Consider the following 15,375-nt stretch of genomic DNA (forward strand, 5'->3'; position numbering starts at 1 on the left):
GGTTGAGCCAAGTAAGCAAGGCAAAATTGTACGGAGGAACGGCCTTGAACCGTTAAATTCTACGAAACTTCTCGTTTCGGTCGTATTCGTTCAATTATGAAACGTTCGAATCGAAGAACAAGACATTACGTTCGCAAGACATTTCGATATTTCAAAGATGTCGCTTATGATTCGTTCGTTGCAGATACGCGGCACAGATGCGGCAGTCCTCGGTTTATCTCCATCAAACACCTCAGCATCATCAGCAACAAAGGAACCAATCGCTTTCCCGAGCAACAATGCCGTCGAAAGCATCGGGAATCCGCGACAGAAGCGACGAGAGTAGAATAGCAACGCTGCCGGAAGTTTCCTGCTCTGGCTTGAGGCGGTCGCAACGCGAGCACGTTCATCAGCAACACGTGATACCTCACCAATCCCTTCAAAGGCACACCGAGTGAGTCACTGCTCGTCGATCTCTCTTCCAGCTTTCTACCGCCTTGACAAATGCTTCTCGATGTTTTTTTTTTTTTTTAATAAGATTCCCGTAGTATCATTGTCGAAGATGTTTTATGAAATGACCGACGGATGACGAACCGAAACAGCCATTTGGAATTTTGCAAATTTCATTTTCTATCTACGTATATTTATCTTTCGATCTAATATTATTAAAAGTAAAGTACCAATACCGATACTTGCGAAAACGACATGGAAATTGATAATGCTCGGTATTTACGCTAATTTGGATGAGTATACCGTTGTTTTACGACACGAATGAATTTCCATTTTTTCTTAGTTTAATGATTCGCTGTATCGATAAGCCCTTTTCACGTTTAGATGATACGTTTTTATTAAACTCGTACGAAAAAAATACATTTTATTATACGTACGTATAATCGACGTACAAAAATAACGTTATTTCTCGTCTAAAATCGTCTCTTACGTTACACAAAATTTCCTGAACCAAAGGTGTCGTTCGATATCCGTGGGTCGATGAAAACCAGAACCTGTCGTCGAAAAAACGACGCGCGACTAAACGTATAAAACGTTCGAATCTCGCTGGCTGATCTAGGGTAAACAGCAACGAGGCGAAACTGAGGCGATCGTTGCGAGAGAAGAGTTACGAGTCGAGTAACCGAGAAATGTTGAGTCACATGGCCGAGGACGGAACGATGCCGCGAAGAATTCCACGAGAGTACGAGTCGTCGATGTCGGCGGGGTGGGGCGGCAGATCGACGAGTCACACGGCCCAGGGGACTACTCACGTGGGCCAACCGTGTCACGCTCCTCACGCCGCTGCCAGACGATGGAACGAACAGCAACAGTTCTGCAGATCGGCGTCCGCGCGTCTCCCGAGGACCAGGCATCCGGCCGCCTTGGATCCCGACGACGACGACTACGACTACGGAGAACGATCTTCCGAACAGGACTCGCGGGATGGTGAACGAAAGATACAGCAGGTTGGTTCTCTCGGACTTTCCTCCTTTTATGCAAACGATCATTGTGCTTTTCATGTTTTACAAAGTGCGGCGTAGCATCCGCAATTTATTAAAGTCGATGTGGAAAGTTGTCAGTTTGATTTTCGATAAGTTACGGTTAGTTCGAAAATTACTTCTTCGTCGGAGGAAAGTATAAAACGCGAGACTGACGATGGATCTGAGATTAAAATTAAAAATACGATTGAAACGCGAGTGTTTTGTAATTACGTACAACGCGAGTTTATTCTGGAGAGGAACGTAGAGAAGAAAAGTGCTCACGTTTAGTTTTTAGCGTGTTCGAGTTGTGATACCGCTTACAATATAACCTTGGGCGATAGAAAGTAACGGAGTGGAAGTTGGAAACACCGAGTTATTGCTACGCTTTGTAGTATCCCCATTCTTTTCATTCAGTGGCATACAAAATTAATTGAAACTTTCTCTCCACTGATCCTTTTTCAAAAATTTTCCATCCTTCGAAATATTTACAAATGGCAGTGAGAAGTCAGCGAAATAGCTTTGTTATACCTAAATATCTGCAAATTCGTAATATCGATTCGAGAAAACGATATCAATGAATCAGCCCAGATCATTGCGATAATCTATAGCAATGATCATTTGCTATAGCAACGAAGCAACGTTTTTGTGAAACGCGTAGTAAACTACCGCCGAGATTCCAGAGAATGATCGGATGTTTGAGGAATGCTTTAGAAATTCCCAAAGGCGCTCGTATAGAGATGACTCAAATCGTTGGTTCGCTTTCCTCGGTGCAATCGTAAACCACGTACCGTCTATTGTTTGACGGACGGAATAATTCGTAGGCCGCACAAGCACGAAAAGATGATTCATACGAAGGTGCAACCTGCACGCCGTGTACCTGCATTTATGTCACGCCGCGTTTCGTGATTCTGCTTTCACTGCGATCCGTTCGATCTTCGTCATCGTTGCGAGCAGAGCCGTTAGCGTGGTTCCTCTGTCGTCAGACGTTCCTCGCTGCAAACTGATTTCCTCGTGCCCCTATTTTGTGCGTCCAACTCGAATCACTTTTATTTCTTCGTGGTTCAGTCTTCCAGACTGTTATCTGTTTTTTTTTTTTTGACATTTGACCGTGTAACTTGCCGATACGTTTGACTTTTATCAACGTACCATGCTTGTAGAATGTTACGCAATCGATGGTCGTACTTGGAGTTTCAGATGTTTCAGGAGTTTAGAATGCATCGGTGTACAGGTGAAAAAGTTATTTTTACAAATACAAAATTTAAATGGCACTCCTGTCATTTATAGTTGTCTCGGGAAAACTTGAAAGATCAATCTTGTAAATATACGAATAAATTTAAAAGAAAGATTTTTAAAAAATTCGGGCGGCTAATATAGGCGAAGAAGTCTGGTGGTGTGAATAAAAATGACGTTCTATTTCGGACCAAAGGATTACGATATTACGATAAGCTTCTTTATGTACGAGATGATGGAATTAAATCGCATCGAGACGAAGTTATTTTTGAGTTTATCATTACCGTTCGATGCCTAAACGGAATGACCTAGTATCGTATAGTTAACAAATATCATTGACATCTTTTAAAAAAAGAAAGTGTCATCGTGTTTAATGCTCCGTAAGAGAACGGGTTCGTAAAACACTTTTCCACAAGATGCATGTGATTGCAGCGCGAGGAGTCAATGAAGCGACTGCTGGAATGGAAGCAGCGAATGCTGCAATCGCCGTTAACCCGAAAGCCATCGGCCTCGGTAAACAGAGGACGGGCGCAGAACGAGCTGTCAAACTATTACAAGCAGCAGGCGCTGCTCGAGCTTGCCGCTCACGAGGCCTCTGTCGCAGAGGGTCGTCACTCACGGCGAAGAGAGGACGGTCATCGGCCGCATGTCCGCAGCAAGAGCACCGACGGCCGCCGGACTGTCGCCAACGTTTCGCGATACAACAGCTACTCCAGCGACGACGAAGGTAGGGATACCTCGCCTGAACTTGTTATCTGAGTTGTGGCTTCTCCGACACGGGCCGTTCCTGGGACCATTTTCCTTTCAGTACACGAATGAGCTTCTTTAGAATGTTCGATTTTACTTTGTACGTTGACTTTGTATAATTCCGTAAATTACTTTGGGACCAAATTTTACGATTAACCAGAAAAATTATTCGACCTCTTTCATTACCAAAATTAGATCGCGATGTACCTGTTGAAGGATCGTTTTAACGCTCAGTTTGCTAATTGTATCGTAAAAAATATATCGAGTTAAGAATTTTTGGACGAATTATACAAAATTTTACATAAATATGCCCACGAACGTGCCGCGTCTACTGACTGAAAGAATTCTAAGTAGATAGTTGGACTTTACCAAGTACGATAACAAACTCTAACCAGTATAACCGCCCTAACACGGTCGACGCACTTACGCGTGTGTTCTGCGAAATAAACCTTAAAACGAATAAAACGCTTCTGTATTGTGTTGCACGAGTCGATAGTATCGCGTTAGAGATACGTTAGCGAAGAACGAGCGGAGACGCTGATTGCGCATGAAACCAACGATTTATATTTTTTCTACGTACCAGTTTTCGAATAAAGTGCCTTGAATCAATTTGAGAGTCGAATTAATCTGTGTGTATCACGAATCCTGTTACACTTTCACTAAAATTACTCGAATCATCTTCTTAAAACTAACACAAGTACGAACGCACGAACGAATCGAAATAAAACGAGAAAAAGAGGCGCATATGTTTTAGCGACATTTCACGATCGAGACCGAGCGGACATCGCTACTACAACGTTCGAAATTTCCTCGTCTGTGCTCTCTTATCTTTCTCTAGCTGTTCTTCTCTCTATCGCCAAGTTGCCCCTCGTCAAGGGCTAGATCAAATTTGTAGATAGCAAGAAACTTTAAGAAAGGTGAAAGGAAACCGAAAAATAGAAGCAAAAAAGATAGAAATAAAGGCGTAAGAAAAGAGCGGAATCTGCAAACATTTTCTCCGTGGGGCTCCTTCTCTTTGCTGCTGTTGGGTCTGGGCTGACTGGTGAATGGGAACGATTAACACCTTTGGAATTTAACTAGCGAAACCGTCCGTTACGACTTAACGCTCGTACTACAACCGTACTACTTTGCAAAATGTGGGTCAGCATGGCATGTCGAGGATTAAATCACTAACACTATCGTAGAGGCGTTCGATTGTGGTCGCCGTCTAACTTCCAGCTCGTAATACGTGTTTTTGTCGTCGAGCGATCGAGAACACGTCGGATCGGTTCATGGATCGTTGCGAGATTCGTTTATTTTCTTCTAATACGTAAAATCAACGATGCGATTACTCTTGCCTACAACTACAATACCTAATGTTACTTTTCTCGATATTTAACACAAGCATCCTAAATCCCTGTTAATTTCCGAATGATTCTCGTAACGATCAACACCGATTCCAGCTTTGCTACTTTAGCTTGAATTGTACCGACAGGGTTGGGTTGTCATTAATCACATTCGTGAGTAACGAACGTCCTCGTGTGTTTGTTTTGTAACGGACGAATCAGAGCTGGGAGATGTCCGGAGGAAGCGCACGCGTAGACCCTCGCATGCAGGAAGGAGCCCCCGCCAGCACGGAGACAATCGTTCGTCGGGAAATCCGCTTCACGATGCCGTCCCCGGAAGTGGCCGCCAGAATCAGAACGCTATTCGAGTCTCGAACGACCGACAACCGAGCCCCACCGCTACCGTTCTACCTAATCTGGGCGGAATACCTCCGGATGCCGGGTACGAGGAGGTCAGCTTCCCTCCTATACCGAGAACCGAACGTTCTCCGGAGTATCTTTCCTCCGGGCAGACGTCTACTACGAGAACCGATCGGCAAGATCACGATACCTCTTCCATCGACGAAGACAAGCTCAAGAAGAAACCGTCCGGGATCCTCAAGACTTCTACGGTTTACGGTGTCGAGCAAGCCGGCAAGAGTTCGAATTGCTCAACCGGATACGCGACGGAGACCTGGCCTGCCCAGAAGACGGTTCAGTGGACCACCAAGAAGGAACCCGACGATTGGGATTCCAATATCGATGAGAGCAAGGTCATCAAAGAATTTTCTTATCAGTACATCAAGGAAGAGTTGGAGTCGAAGAAGGAGGACAGGTCTGCGGCTAAACCGGAAACCATGAATCTGGTGCAGTGTAGGATACGATCGTTCGAGCTAAACATGGATGGCTCGAGTCCGGTGAAGGAGGTATTCGCCATGCAGGAACCGCTGAAAGTGTCTCCTCTTCAAGCGACGGAAGCCCACGTCTCTAAGCTAGACTGTTCGAAAAAGACGTCGTCGATAATCCGCAGCTTCGCTCTGGGTGATTCGGATTCTCAAGATTGCAAGTACAAAAGCGTCAAAGAGGGCCATACCAAACAAGCGTCCACGGATAGCAACAAATCCGTGAAGGATCTGCTAGCGGATTTCGAGAGGAAGTCTCGACAGGTTCAAAGACAAGAATACGGTAGGCACCAGGAAGTGAAACACCGTGGAGTGTTCAGCGACTCGGAGGCTTTGCTGTACGATACGGGCAGCGATCTGGATCAGCGTGAGAAAAACGAAGACGCGCAGAACGAGAGGACCTTACAGATCGATCAAGTTGTACCTGAGCCTATCAACGACCATAGAATGTACACCGACACGACGAAGAAGAAGGGGGACGTCTCCTTTAGACGCAAGAAAAGATCATCGTCCAAGGAGAGCGAGAGCGATCAAACTATACCTACGGAGGATCTAGACACCCTATCGAATCCCAGTTGCGCTAGGTTAAGCGTTACGGAATCTCTGTTGACTCACGGCGATCGTTTCTCCGGAGAAAGCGGTACCACGAGTCCCACCGTGAAGCAAGAGGATAACAGTCCCGAAGAACACTATCTGCCCATGACTCCTAGGAAAGCTATATTGGATCCGAACGACGACAGACCGAATCCAAAGATGATGGAGAGCCTATTTGCCAATTTGGACCACGAGGAAAGTTCGTACGTGGAGATGGCGCAGAACGGTATGACCCATTCCCTTTTGGCGCCCACCGACGAAGGTAGGAAACACGATTCCGGCGATTATTCTACCTTGGACACGCCTCACTACGAGTTCGTCTGTGTGTCTGACAACAAAATGGAGCCAGTGTACATGGAGGTGAGTCAGTTGTCGGAAAAGGAGGAACAAGACGGTGGAAAGGTGTCCCTTTCAAAGAGAAACGACGATTCGACGTATTCGAGGACGACCGATCTCCCCGATATTTTAACAGCCCTCAAGTCCGATAGTTCGGACGCCGATGACGAATCCTCAAAGGATCTGGATTCGATCGACGCTCCTCGGCATCCTAGGTTCAGTCTGTCGGATACTTTCAGACCCGCCTCCTATTATCTAGGCGCTAGTCGAACCATGATCGCGGAACTGCACGATTCTTCCGACAGTGAGCTGGTATCACCCCCGCCTATTCCAACCTCTCCACCTCCGTTGGACGATTTGGACTCTTTAGACATGCAAGAATCTTTAGAAATCAAAAAGGTGTCTCCGCAAGTAGCGGTGACGAAGGATAACACTTCGGGCAGAGACTCTCCGAAGTCGTGGAACAAACCGATGGGTCAGATCGAGACCCATAGGCCTCCGTCGAGATTTTCGGACGCTACCATCAGCTCCACTTTTAGAGACAGTAGAATATCTTTGGAGAGCGCGTCCGGAAGCGACTCGGTGGAACTGAGAATGCCCGAGGAGGAAGCGAGACACAGACAATTGAAAACTAGACCAGTCAGCGAAGTGTGCGAAGTTCTCGACAGCTTAGACGAATTGGAGTCCCTTGGAAGCCGCTTCGACGGAGCTAGTATCGACTTGGATCAGTATCTGGAGGAACTGCAGGCTCGCGACGCCTTCAACGTCGACTTGTATGCGAAAGATCTCAGTTACAATAGCATTTACGGATTCAACGAGAACATGATGGTAGTGGACAAGCTGCAGAAGACCACCTGCCGCGATCTGTCGAGGCAAGCGAACTTGGGCTTCGATAATCTTGACCAATCTCTAAGGTACGGCGCGGCGAACAAAATGGGATCGGCGAGTAGCTTGCCTTCGATGAGAGTCTGCGACGCTCCTCCTTCTCATCAGCACTCGCAATCCTTCACCGGGGATGCTCATTACGAAAATATTTCGAGCTTTTCTCCATTAAGGAATTCACCGGCGATTCGATCGGACAACCAATCGCGAGACAATTCGCACGGTCTTCAGAGAGGATCTCAAAATAATCTGCTTACGGCTTCTCATAGCAGAGATTCTAGTTACTCTCTGGCCTCTGGAGCCGCTTCGATCTCGACTTCTATGGCTTGTCAGAGACCTGCCAGCGCCCAGTCCTCCATGCACTCTCCTACGGGTTCGATGTCCTTAGGAAACCACGGGAATAGTTTGGTCGGCAACATGCTGCAAAACGCCAGTCCCTACTCCGATCTACGGTTTCAAAGTCATTCGAGGTCGGCCAGTCAGGATTCCGCTAGATACTCCATGATATCGAACCACAGGTCGTCGTCCAGTCAAGATTCCAGTCACTATCAAACTTCGACGTCTACGGTTAAGGCAAATCCCGCGCCTCAATCGTATCTGCCAGGTGAGCCACATCTACAGAGCGAGCAGTCAGGCGCGCCTTACTACTACTCCGATCTCCAAGGTAGCGTAAACGCCGTAGACACGGCCGAGTCGATGAAGCCGATCGGTCATTCTTCCAGATTGCCTCAACTAAACAATCAAAGAGACGACGCTTCCGCGTTAAACAAGAGGAACGATATAGGACGTATCGTGAATCCAATTTCCAGGCAAATGCCCAGACAGATTCAAGTGGATGACATAGACGAGGCTAGGCGAATAGCAGCCGAACTCAGGAAAACGACATGTCAACTGTTGGGCGACAACAAAGTCGATCTCGTGGACAAGAAGAACTTTTACGAAGCCGATACTTTGAGAAGGGTGAAATCTACCGATCCATTGCCTGATATCTCGTCGGCAGAGATTAGCACGAGGAATCTATATCCGCATGGCCTTCGCGATAAATCGAACAGTCAGTCGAACAGCCGAGACACCTTCGAGTTGACGCTTGGAACGCAGACATCCCATCGAAGGTCTAGGTCTTTGGAGGGCCTTTTGGACGATGTCGGGCTTCAGAATCTGGTGGAACAGAGGAACAGGAACAACCGAGTAGCAACGGTTCCGCCCACTCAGGTTGAGGAAGAAGCGCCTCAGAACATGGATGGCATCGGTAGCGGTTCTACGTCGAACAGCTTCAACGTCGATGACCCTTGGGAGCAGGACTCCTTGTGGAGAGAAAGTCTCCGTCGAGTGAGTCTAAGAAATGCCAGGTCCCTGGACAATTTGGGCAGTCCACCAAGACCGACCATATCTGGCTCGGACTCGAAGGGACGGAACAAAATCACTCGTGGTGCCACCTACGTGAACGACAGCGTGATCTTGCGACGAGAGAATTGCTCGGAGGATTCTTCGGACAGGCCACGCGTGAAACGTCGTGCCAGCAAGGAACAAGAGAGGGACGAGATGGTGGACGATCTGACGTACGAGAGTCTGTCGATGGAGCGGATTCACGCGAGCGGGTACGTGTGGGACGCGCAAAACGAGGCTTACCGGAAAGCCACCGCCGAGGATATGGATCATTTTTTAGAGGAAGGCAACCTTCCCCCGGTTCGCTCGATCTCGGAGACAACGCGGCAGATGTCCGGGCCTGCGGCGACGTCCGCGGCGTTCGAGCTCGATCGAGAGAAGCTACGTCAATGGGACCTGCTATCGAGCGCCTGCTTGCTCCAGGAACAGCAGCGCAGCTCAATGGCGGATTCGGGGCGAGGGTTGCCAATTGCGGAACGACCTGGAGACGTTCTCGATGTGTCGAGGAACGGTGCACCGGTGCTGAACAACGGCGCCGGCACCGGGCCGATCACGAGCACGACAGTTGCGGCCAATCGCGATCGGGACGTCGTTTTGGAGGTGCTCGAGAAGGGCGTACAGCAGAGTATCTCAACGACGACGACGACAACGACAACGACGACAACGACGACGACGTCGGCGGCGGAATATCTCGGGCCGAGCAACAGGCAGGATTTGAACCAGGAGACTAAAGAAGCTTGTAACAGGGCTGCAGGTGAGTGGCTCCTCAAGACACCCGGTGGTGTGTTCAGGAAGTGACTGACTGGCCGTGTTCCAATGCCTCGTCCGGCTCTCGTGCGGATTCGACCGGCCGAAGTTCTTCTCGCTCTGCTATCTCGTCGATCGGTCGAAATGCTCGATGGATTTGTTCATTACCAAATGTACCTGCGTTTTACGGTGGACTGTATAGCGTTCGTTGCCACGCCAAATTTTCCTATTCTTTTGGAACCTGAACCAAGTGCCGCGCTGGACGAATACGTTTCTATTTCGCGACGTTCGATCGCGCCAACAATAAGATCGTTTCAGTGACGCTCATCGAATATTCACCTGCCTTGAAAAGAATGTAAAGGGATTTTGATCGTATCGCGATTATTGTCGTATCGTAATTGTAAAATAAGGGATGAAATACTTGTATTTGTTTTTGTATATCACACTGTTCGATAATTAGTTCCAATGAAATTTGTATATGAAAATGGTTCGAAAGGAAGAGGTATAGCGGCCGTAGCTAAACGATCTCTACAAATTAAATATATTTCCAGATCGGCAAACATGCGAACGAACGAAACCGATCCTACTCGTTCGGTCCAACGACCGATTCAAATTTCAAAAGAATATCACTTTTGTATTATTTACGATTAGTTGCCAAACAAGACCGCGTTCCAACTTGCATCCCACTGGTGTTTACGCTGTTCTCGAAAAGAAATTACACGTCGTATCGCTTGTTCGGTCGAAGTAAGGAAAAGATCACGTTGATTTGATTTGCAGATACAAACTTGGCCGACGATGATCGTGCGACGAATGACGTTCAAAGTAGTGCGAGTTGGAACACGGCCTGACGGATGAGTGTGCGTGAACTGATACGTGTGTGAGTGTCTCTTGCTAGCGGTCATTGTACGTCAAGGCAGGAATTACAATCCTGAGATTACTCGAATCGTTCGATCGCTTTCTTTCTCGTCGCGGTAAAAGTAGTAATTCGCCATAGAGAGATAATTGCGAATGAACGAACTGAATTTTACCTTTGATTCTAAAGCGTTTCAAGACTCTGCTAATCCGCTGTGCGTCTTCTCGAATAGAAAGTCATGCGCTGTTTATCGCGTAAAAAAAAAGTTTCGTGGCAAGAAAAGTATCGAACGAACGATCGATAGCTCGATGTGCCTTTTTCTCAATAGACGAGAGAATTAGAAGGAATATTATATATCAGGGTACGAACTAAGAGAATAAGATTTTAACGGCGATGTACGATAAATATGTTATGACTCGATAATCGTTATCGATTTCGGTACCATAATCGCAGGGATCGTGTTCACAGACATTTTTACTAACGTTAAGTTTCACTGGTGTGTATGTATATACGCGTTGAATACTCGATTTTGTTCTTTTTCTTTTTTAATACGTAGTATTAATAACAGTTTTAGCATGTAAGCGTGACTGAAAAAGGATAGAGTTCAAGTTGCTTCTTCGCCGTTACTTCGTTTTAATGTATTTTATATATTTATCTCTGTGATGTCGAATCACTGTAGTAAATGTCTTTTTTTTACAAAATTTGTCGTAAATCGAGTCCTTGATAAATTTAAATTTAAAGAGATCAGATCACGTTATTCCGATGATCCGATCATAATATTCGATCGCGTTGGAAATATTATGTAAAGAAAAGAGGAAACAAACTTTTCCTCGTCGCAATGAACCGAGATACTACAGCTCTAACAATGTGAATAAAAACCGAAAAATAGAAATTATACGGAGGCAATGATTTTATCGGCATCATCCATTGAAATTGTTGCAGCTTTATATAAACGGAGTGACGCAGCATCCCGGAATTCCTGTGAGTAATTTTCTTTAGAATTTAAGGCGAAACTCACCGTTTAACGAACTTCCTAGAAAGCTCGACGATTGAAATTATTCCGCGCGGAAATTTACAAACTACGTGTCTCGATTCCATCCTATCTCTATTACGAAGAAAAGGCGAAATTTTCGTTAAATCGAGCGAAAGGATCAAAATGAAATTATCGAGTCTTTTAAAAATCTGGCCAAAATCAATTCTACGCTCGAATTTAAATAATACTTAAATAGTTTCGGTCTTAATCTGAATTTTAAGGTTCTAACAGTACTACATTCTGTCATACGCGTCTGTCGTTTGGTACAAAATACGCGTGTGTATATACAACGCGTTTATAAGTCATCGAAACACACAAAAATTAAGAAAGAGCGGGAGTAAGCGAAGGAGGAAAAATCAGAAAGAGAAACGAGCGAACGAAATAACCGTAAAATATCGGAGACCATGAAAGGGTCCAGCGATCCGCGTCGAAGATTTAAATCAGACAGAACGGAACACACACGAAGGCGTGAGCGTACGAAGTCGCGCAAGAAGTTTGGATAACGGTCGGTAGAAGCTGGAGGAGAGGTCGAACGGTTGCCTTGGTACTCGACGAGTTCTTAATAAGTACGTTCACCTTCGGTGGCTGGGTGAACACCCAAAACACGATGGTTTAAAGCGGCGAACCGGCTGCATTCTGGGCACCGGACAAAAAGAAGAAAGAAAAGTCGCTCCTCGACTCGGTTGTTCGCCGCTATCGAAACGGGTTCAAGCGTGCTCCGGGCAAGCGAAGGTCGCGAGGGAAGGGGCAACAGATGGAAAGGATACCCAGAGACCGCTTCTGTTTCGACTGCCGGATAATCCGTGCGGATTCGATCGAATCCGCCGCTCTCAACGCGAAATAATTGCGCTGGGCTGGTGGGTTCGCCTGGTGGGTACCACGCCGACTAGAAATCATCGAAAAGCACGACCACCCGCGAACGTTGAACGGTGACTGATTCCTGCGCGTTTGTTGCACCGATAGCGACGACGCTGATGTAAATCGTTCATTTCGTGCACGTGACAATGGTATTGTGTCGTGTGCGATGCTGCACTGCAGATTGAAGAGGTTAAATCGTACGGAATTTTAGGCTACTCGCGCGTTAAACAGCGGTTCGTTGTAGTTTTTCTCCAAGTTTTCTAGTTCGTTTATGCATGGAAAAACGATGCATTCGAATCGTCCTATTTGCATCGGCAATTCGGGCAAACCGAAGAGAAGTTACCTCGAACGTATAAAGTTCGAACTTTTAATAAATTCTATGTTTCTTACGTAAAAAGCGATATATATGTTATCTTCTTTGTCCATCGTAATGTTTTTACGTATAAAGTAATTTGAAGGAAAACGAGTATGTTATTTCTTCCGACAAAGGAGTCGATAGGAAATCTCATTTTATTAGACCGCCCGAGAACACCTCTATCGTTATTTTCCTACCTTCCCTATACTACGAGTGCCAATGTTGTACGTCCAATGCACGAACCTGATAAGCTGGCTCGATAGAGATAAAAATGGAAAGCTTCGTACGAAAGTATAATTACTTCGTAGCTCTTATAAATATATTTTTTACATTACTGATTAATCGTTGGAAACATATGCCACGACGTATCTGTCCTTGGAGAGAGAATCAGTTGCAAATTAGGCCATTTTCGCACAGGTTGTTCTCGTTCCGAAGGTTTCCACTCCTATTTCACGCGTCGTAAAGTCATATCCGTTTCATAGCGTTGAACAGGCGATAACAAGGACAGATTACTCGACGATATCGTAATCGTTGGACGACCGGTCGGCTCGGGAGACCTTTCCGAATCGCGTTTACAATCTCTGCGCAACGGAGCTGACATTTCGCAGGCATCAGCAGAGATGACCGCGACCGCAACCATGCCGTAAACGTGGCCGCTCGGCGCACCAGGAGTACGACGCTAATGCTAAGCGCGTTAAACGCGTTGTCGTTGTCGTTGTAAGTTGCACTTTGTCGCGAGTTCAATAGCACGAACAATCGATGAACGTAATAACCAAGTATCTTTCTCCCGACCGAAGCGTACTTTCTATTCCGACGAAGAACAACTATCGCGTATCGGCCAAGTTTAAAATACTCGTTTTCTTAATGCTTGATGAATTTTTCCGCGCGATAAGCGTATCTTGCTAAATCGACGTTATTAAATTAAATCGACGTTGACGCAAATTCGATCGTAGCACTTCGGATATCGATCATCGATGGCTAGAAACGTCTTGAAATATCGACGAGTGCCTGGGCTGAGGCTTTTTAATCCATCAATCCGCAGGATTCACGTCGGTTTTTAACGGATCCATTCTTTTAGCTGTCCATTCGCGGCGAAATGTTTCAGTTTCGCCTACTTCGGCGTATCAGGCGCATTTCGACCGAGGGTACTTCTCGGTACGTTATAGAATACTTTATTAGCCTGCTGCACGTCTGCGTCAACGTCAGCTTCTCCGCGTTTCCAACGAGAGATGAAACGGTTTAATCCTTGCATCGCCGATACTTCGATCGCTCCATTCGTTTCGCATTATCCTTCGTATGCGTTGTACCTCTTTGCCTATCTAAAATATCCATTAATTTCCCGACATTTTAAACAACATTGTCCACCTTGAATATCTTATATAGTTTTCCTCTGTATTACGCCGAGTTTATTTTTCATTGCTTTTTATTGTTTCTTCCGATCGAACAATCGACTTAATTACGATCAGCGACGGTCGCTGTTGGTCGCGTTTTTCTTTCTTCTTATCGACAGAACTCTTTTAAACGTGCCGTTAGAAGAAACTATGAAATTACCGTAGTATCCAGGCCATCCGTTACGAGATAAATCTTTCGATGACTATTTCGGATCGCATACGACTTTTGATCTTGTTTCACGGTTTCTCGGTTATTTTCCGAATTACCGTTCGCCGCGACGGATGTTCTTCGTCGGAGCGATTTCTGTTCCGTCAAGGAAGAAACGAAGAATGTCGTACACGAACCATAATCGGTAAATGACAGATAGATACGAAGGATCGGAACGAGAACAAAAAGGCGTGGTTGGAAACGTTCCCTCGGTTCGCGTCACTACGTGAACATTCCGGATGTATCGTCGTGCGACGAATTTAGTCGGCTTACGAGCGTTCCGCTCTTGATCGTAATAACGAGCGGGACGAGTTTTCGGACGACTATTCGACGGTTAATATTGCTCGGTTTATGCGTTGATTAAGAGCGCATTTAACGAAAACTTTTTTCCATTTGTATCCTGTTTTCAAAGGAAAGCTTGCTTTATTCGATACGATCATACTCGAATTTAGACTACGTTCAGACATCTTGAGTAACATGGAAAAATTCTAATATAATATAAACCAGCGTTAACAACAAAGATCGATATATCAAACGCATCGATAGAAATAATCAACGTGCTCGAAAAAACTAGCAAAAGCAAAATATTATTATCCGAATGGAACAACAGCATCGGATGTGTCGATCCAGCCGAATGCCTCCCCTTACGCACAGCCAACGACAACAAAAACCAACGATCGTCGGCTAGTCTCACAGTTCCTCTCTTCCAGACCAGGCACTACCCCATCGTCTAGTTATTCCAAGCACGATCGAATCCACGCACAACGCGCAATTATCAAGCGGACAGCCAACAGCAGCAGCGACGGCGAAACAGCGACGGTGACGGCGATGGCAGTGGCAACGGCAGCAGCAGACCGGTAAACAATCGAAATATCGGGACTTTTATTCGCTGTGAAAAGCTGTCGCCCTTCCCAGCCATTGAAACTCAGTTGGAATACCTAGTGTGAGGTAAACAAAAGAGAGGCTGCCGGAGAAGGCCTAGCACACAGGCTCTCCGCCTGCGATTAGGTATTGGGAATTGGAGCGGTCCTTGAATCGACGCCGAGGACGGGACGGAATGCACGCGAGCACATACACGGGCAGATCGGACCAGAGGCC

General features: G+C 46.2%; 1 protein-coding gene across 17 annotated transcripts in view; it reads left to right on the forward strand.

The window, feature by feature from the left end:
* Positions 1-15,375, forward strand: part of LOC126915047 (uncharacterized) — a 191,738-nt gene that overhangs the window by 124,648 nt on the left and 51,715 nt on the right. For all 17 annotated transcript variants that reach the window (XR_007710003.1, XM_050719348.1, XM_050719355.1 and 14 more), the window contains 4 exons: positions 185-433; positions 1,049-1,436; positions 3,114-3,408; positions 4,976-9,586. Coding sequence is in view for 16 of the 17 variants with exons in the window: in XM_050719348.1 (XP_050575305.1) it covers positions 185-433; positions 1,049-1,436; positions 3,114-3,408; positions 4,976-9,586 (5,543 nt within the window). In the remaining variant the exon portion in view is untranslated. The remainder of the gene's footprint in view (positions 1-184; positions 434-1,048; positions 1,437-3,113; positions 3,409-4,975; positions 9,587-15,375) is intronic.

The sequence above is a fragment of the Bombus affinis genome, chromosome 4, assembly GCF_024516045.1.
Source record: "Bombus affinis isolate iyBomAffi1 chromosome 4, iyBomAffi1.2, whole genome shotgun sequence".
NCBI classification, from domain to species: Eukaryota; Metazoa; Arthropoda; class Insecta; order Hymenoptera; family Apidae; genus Bombus; species Bombus affinis.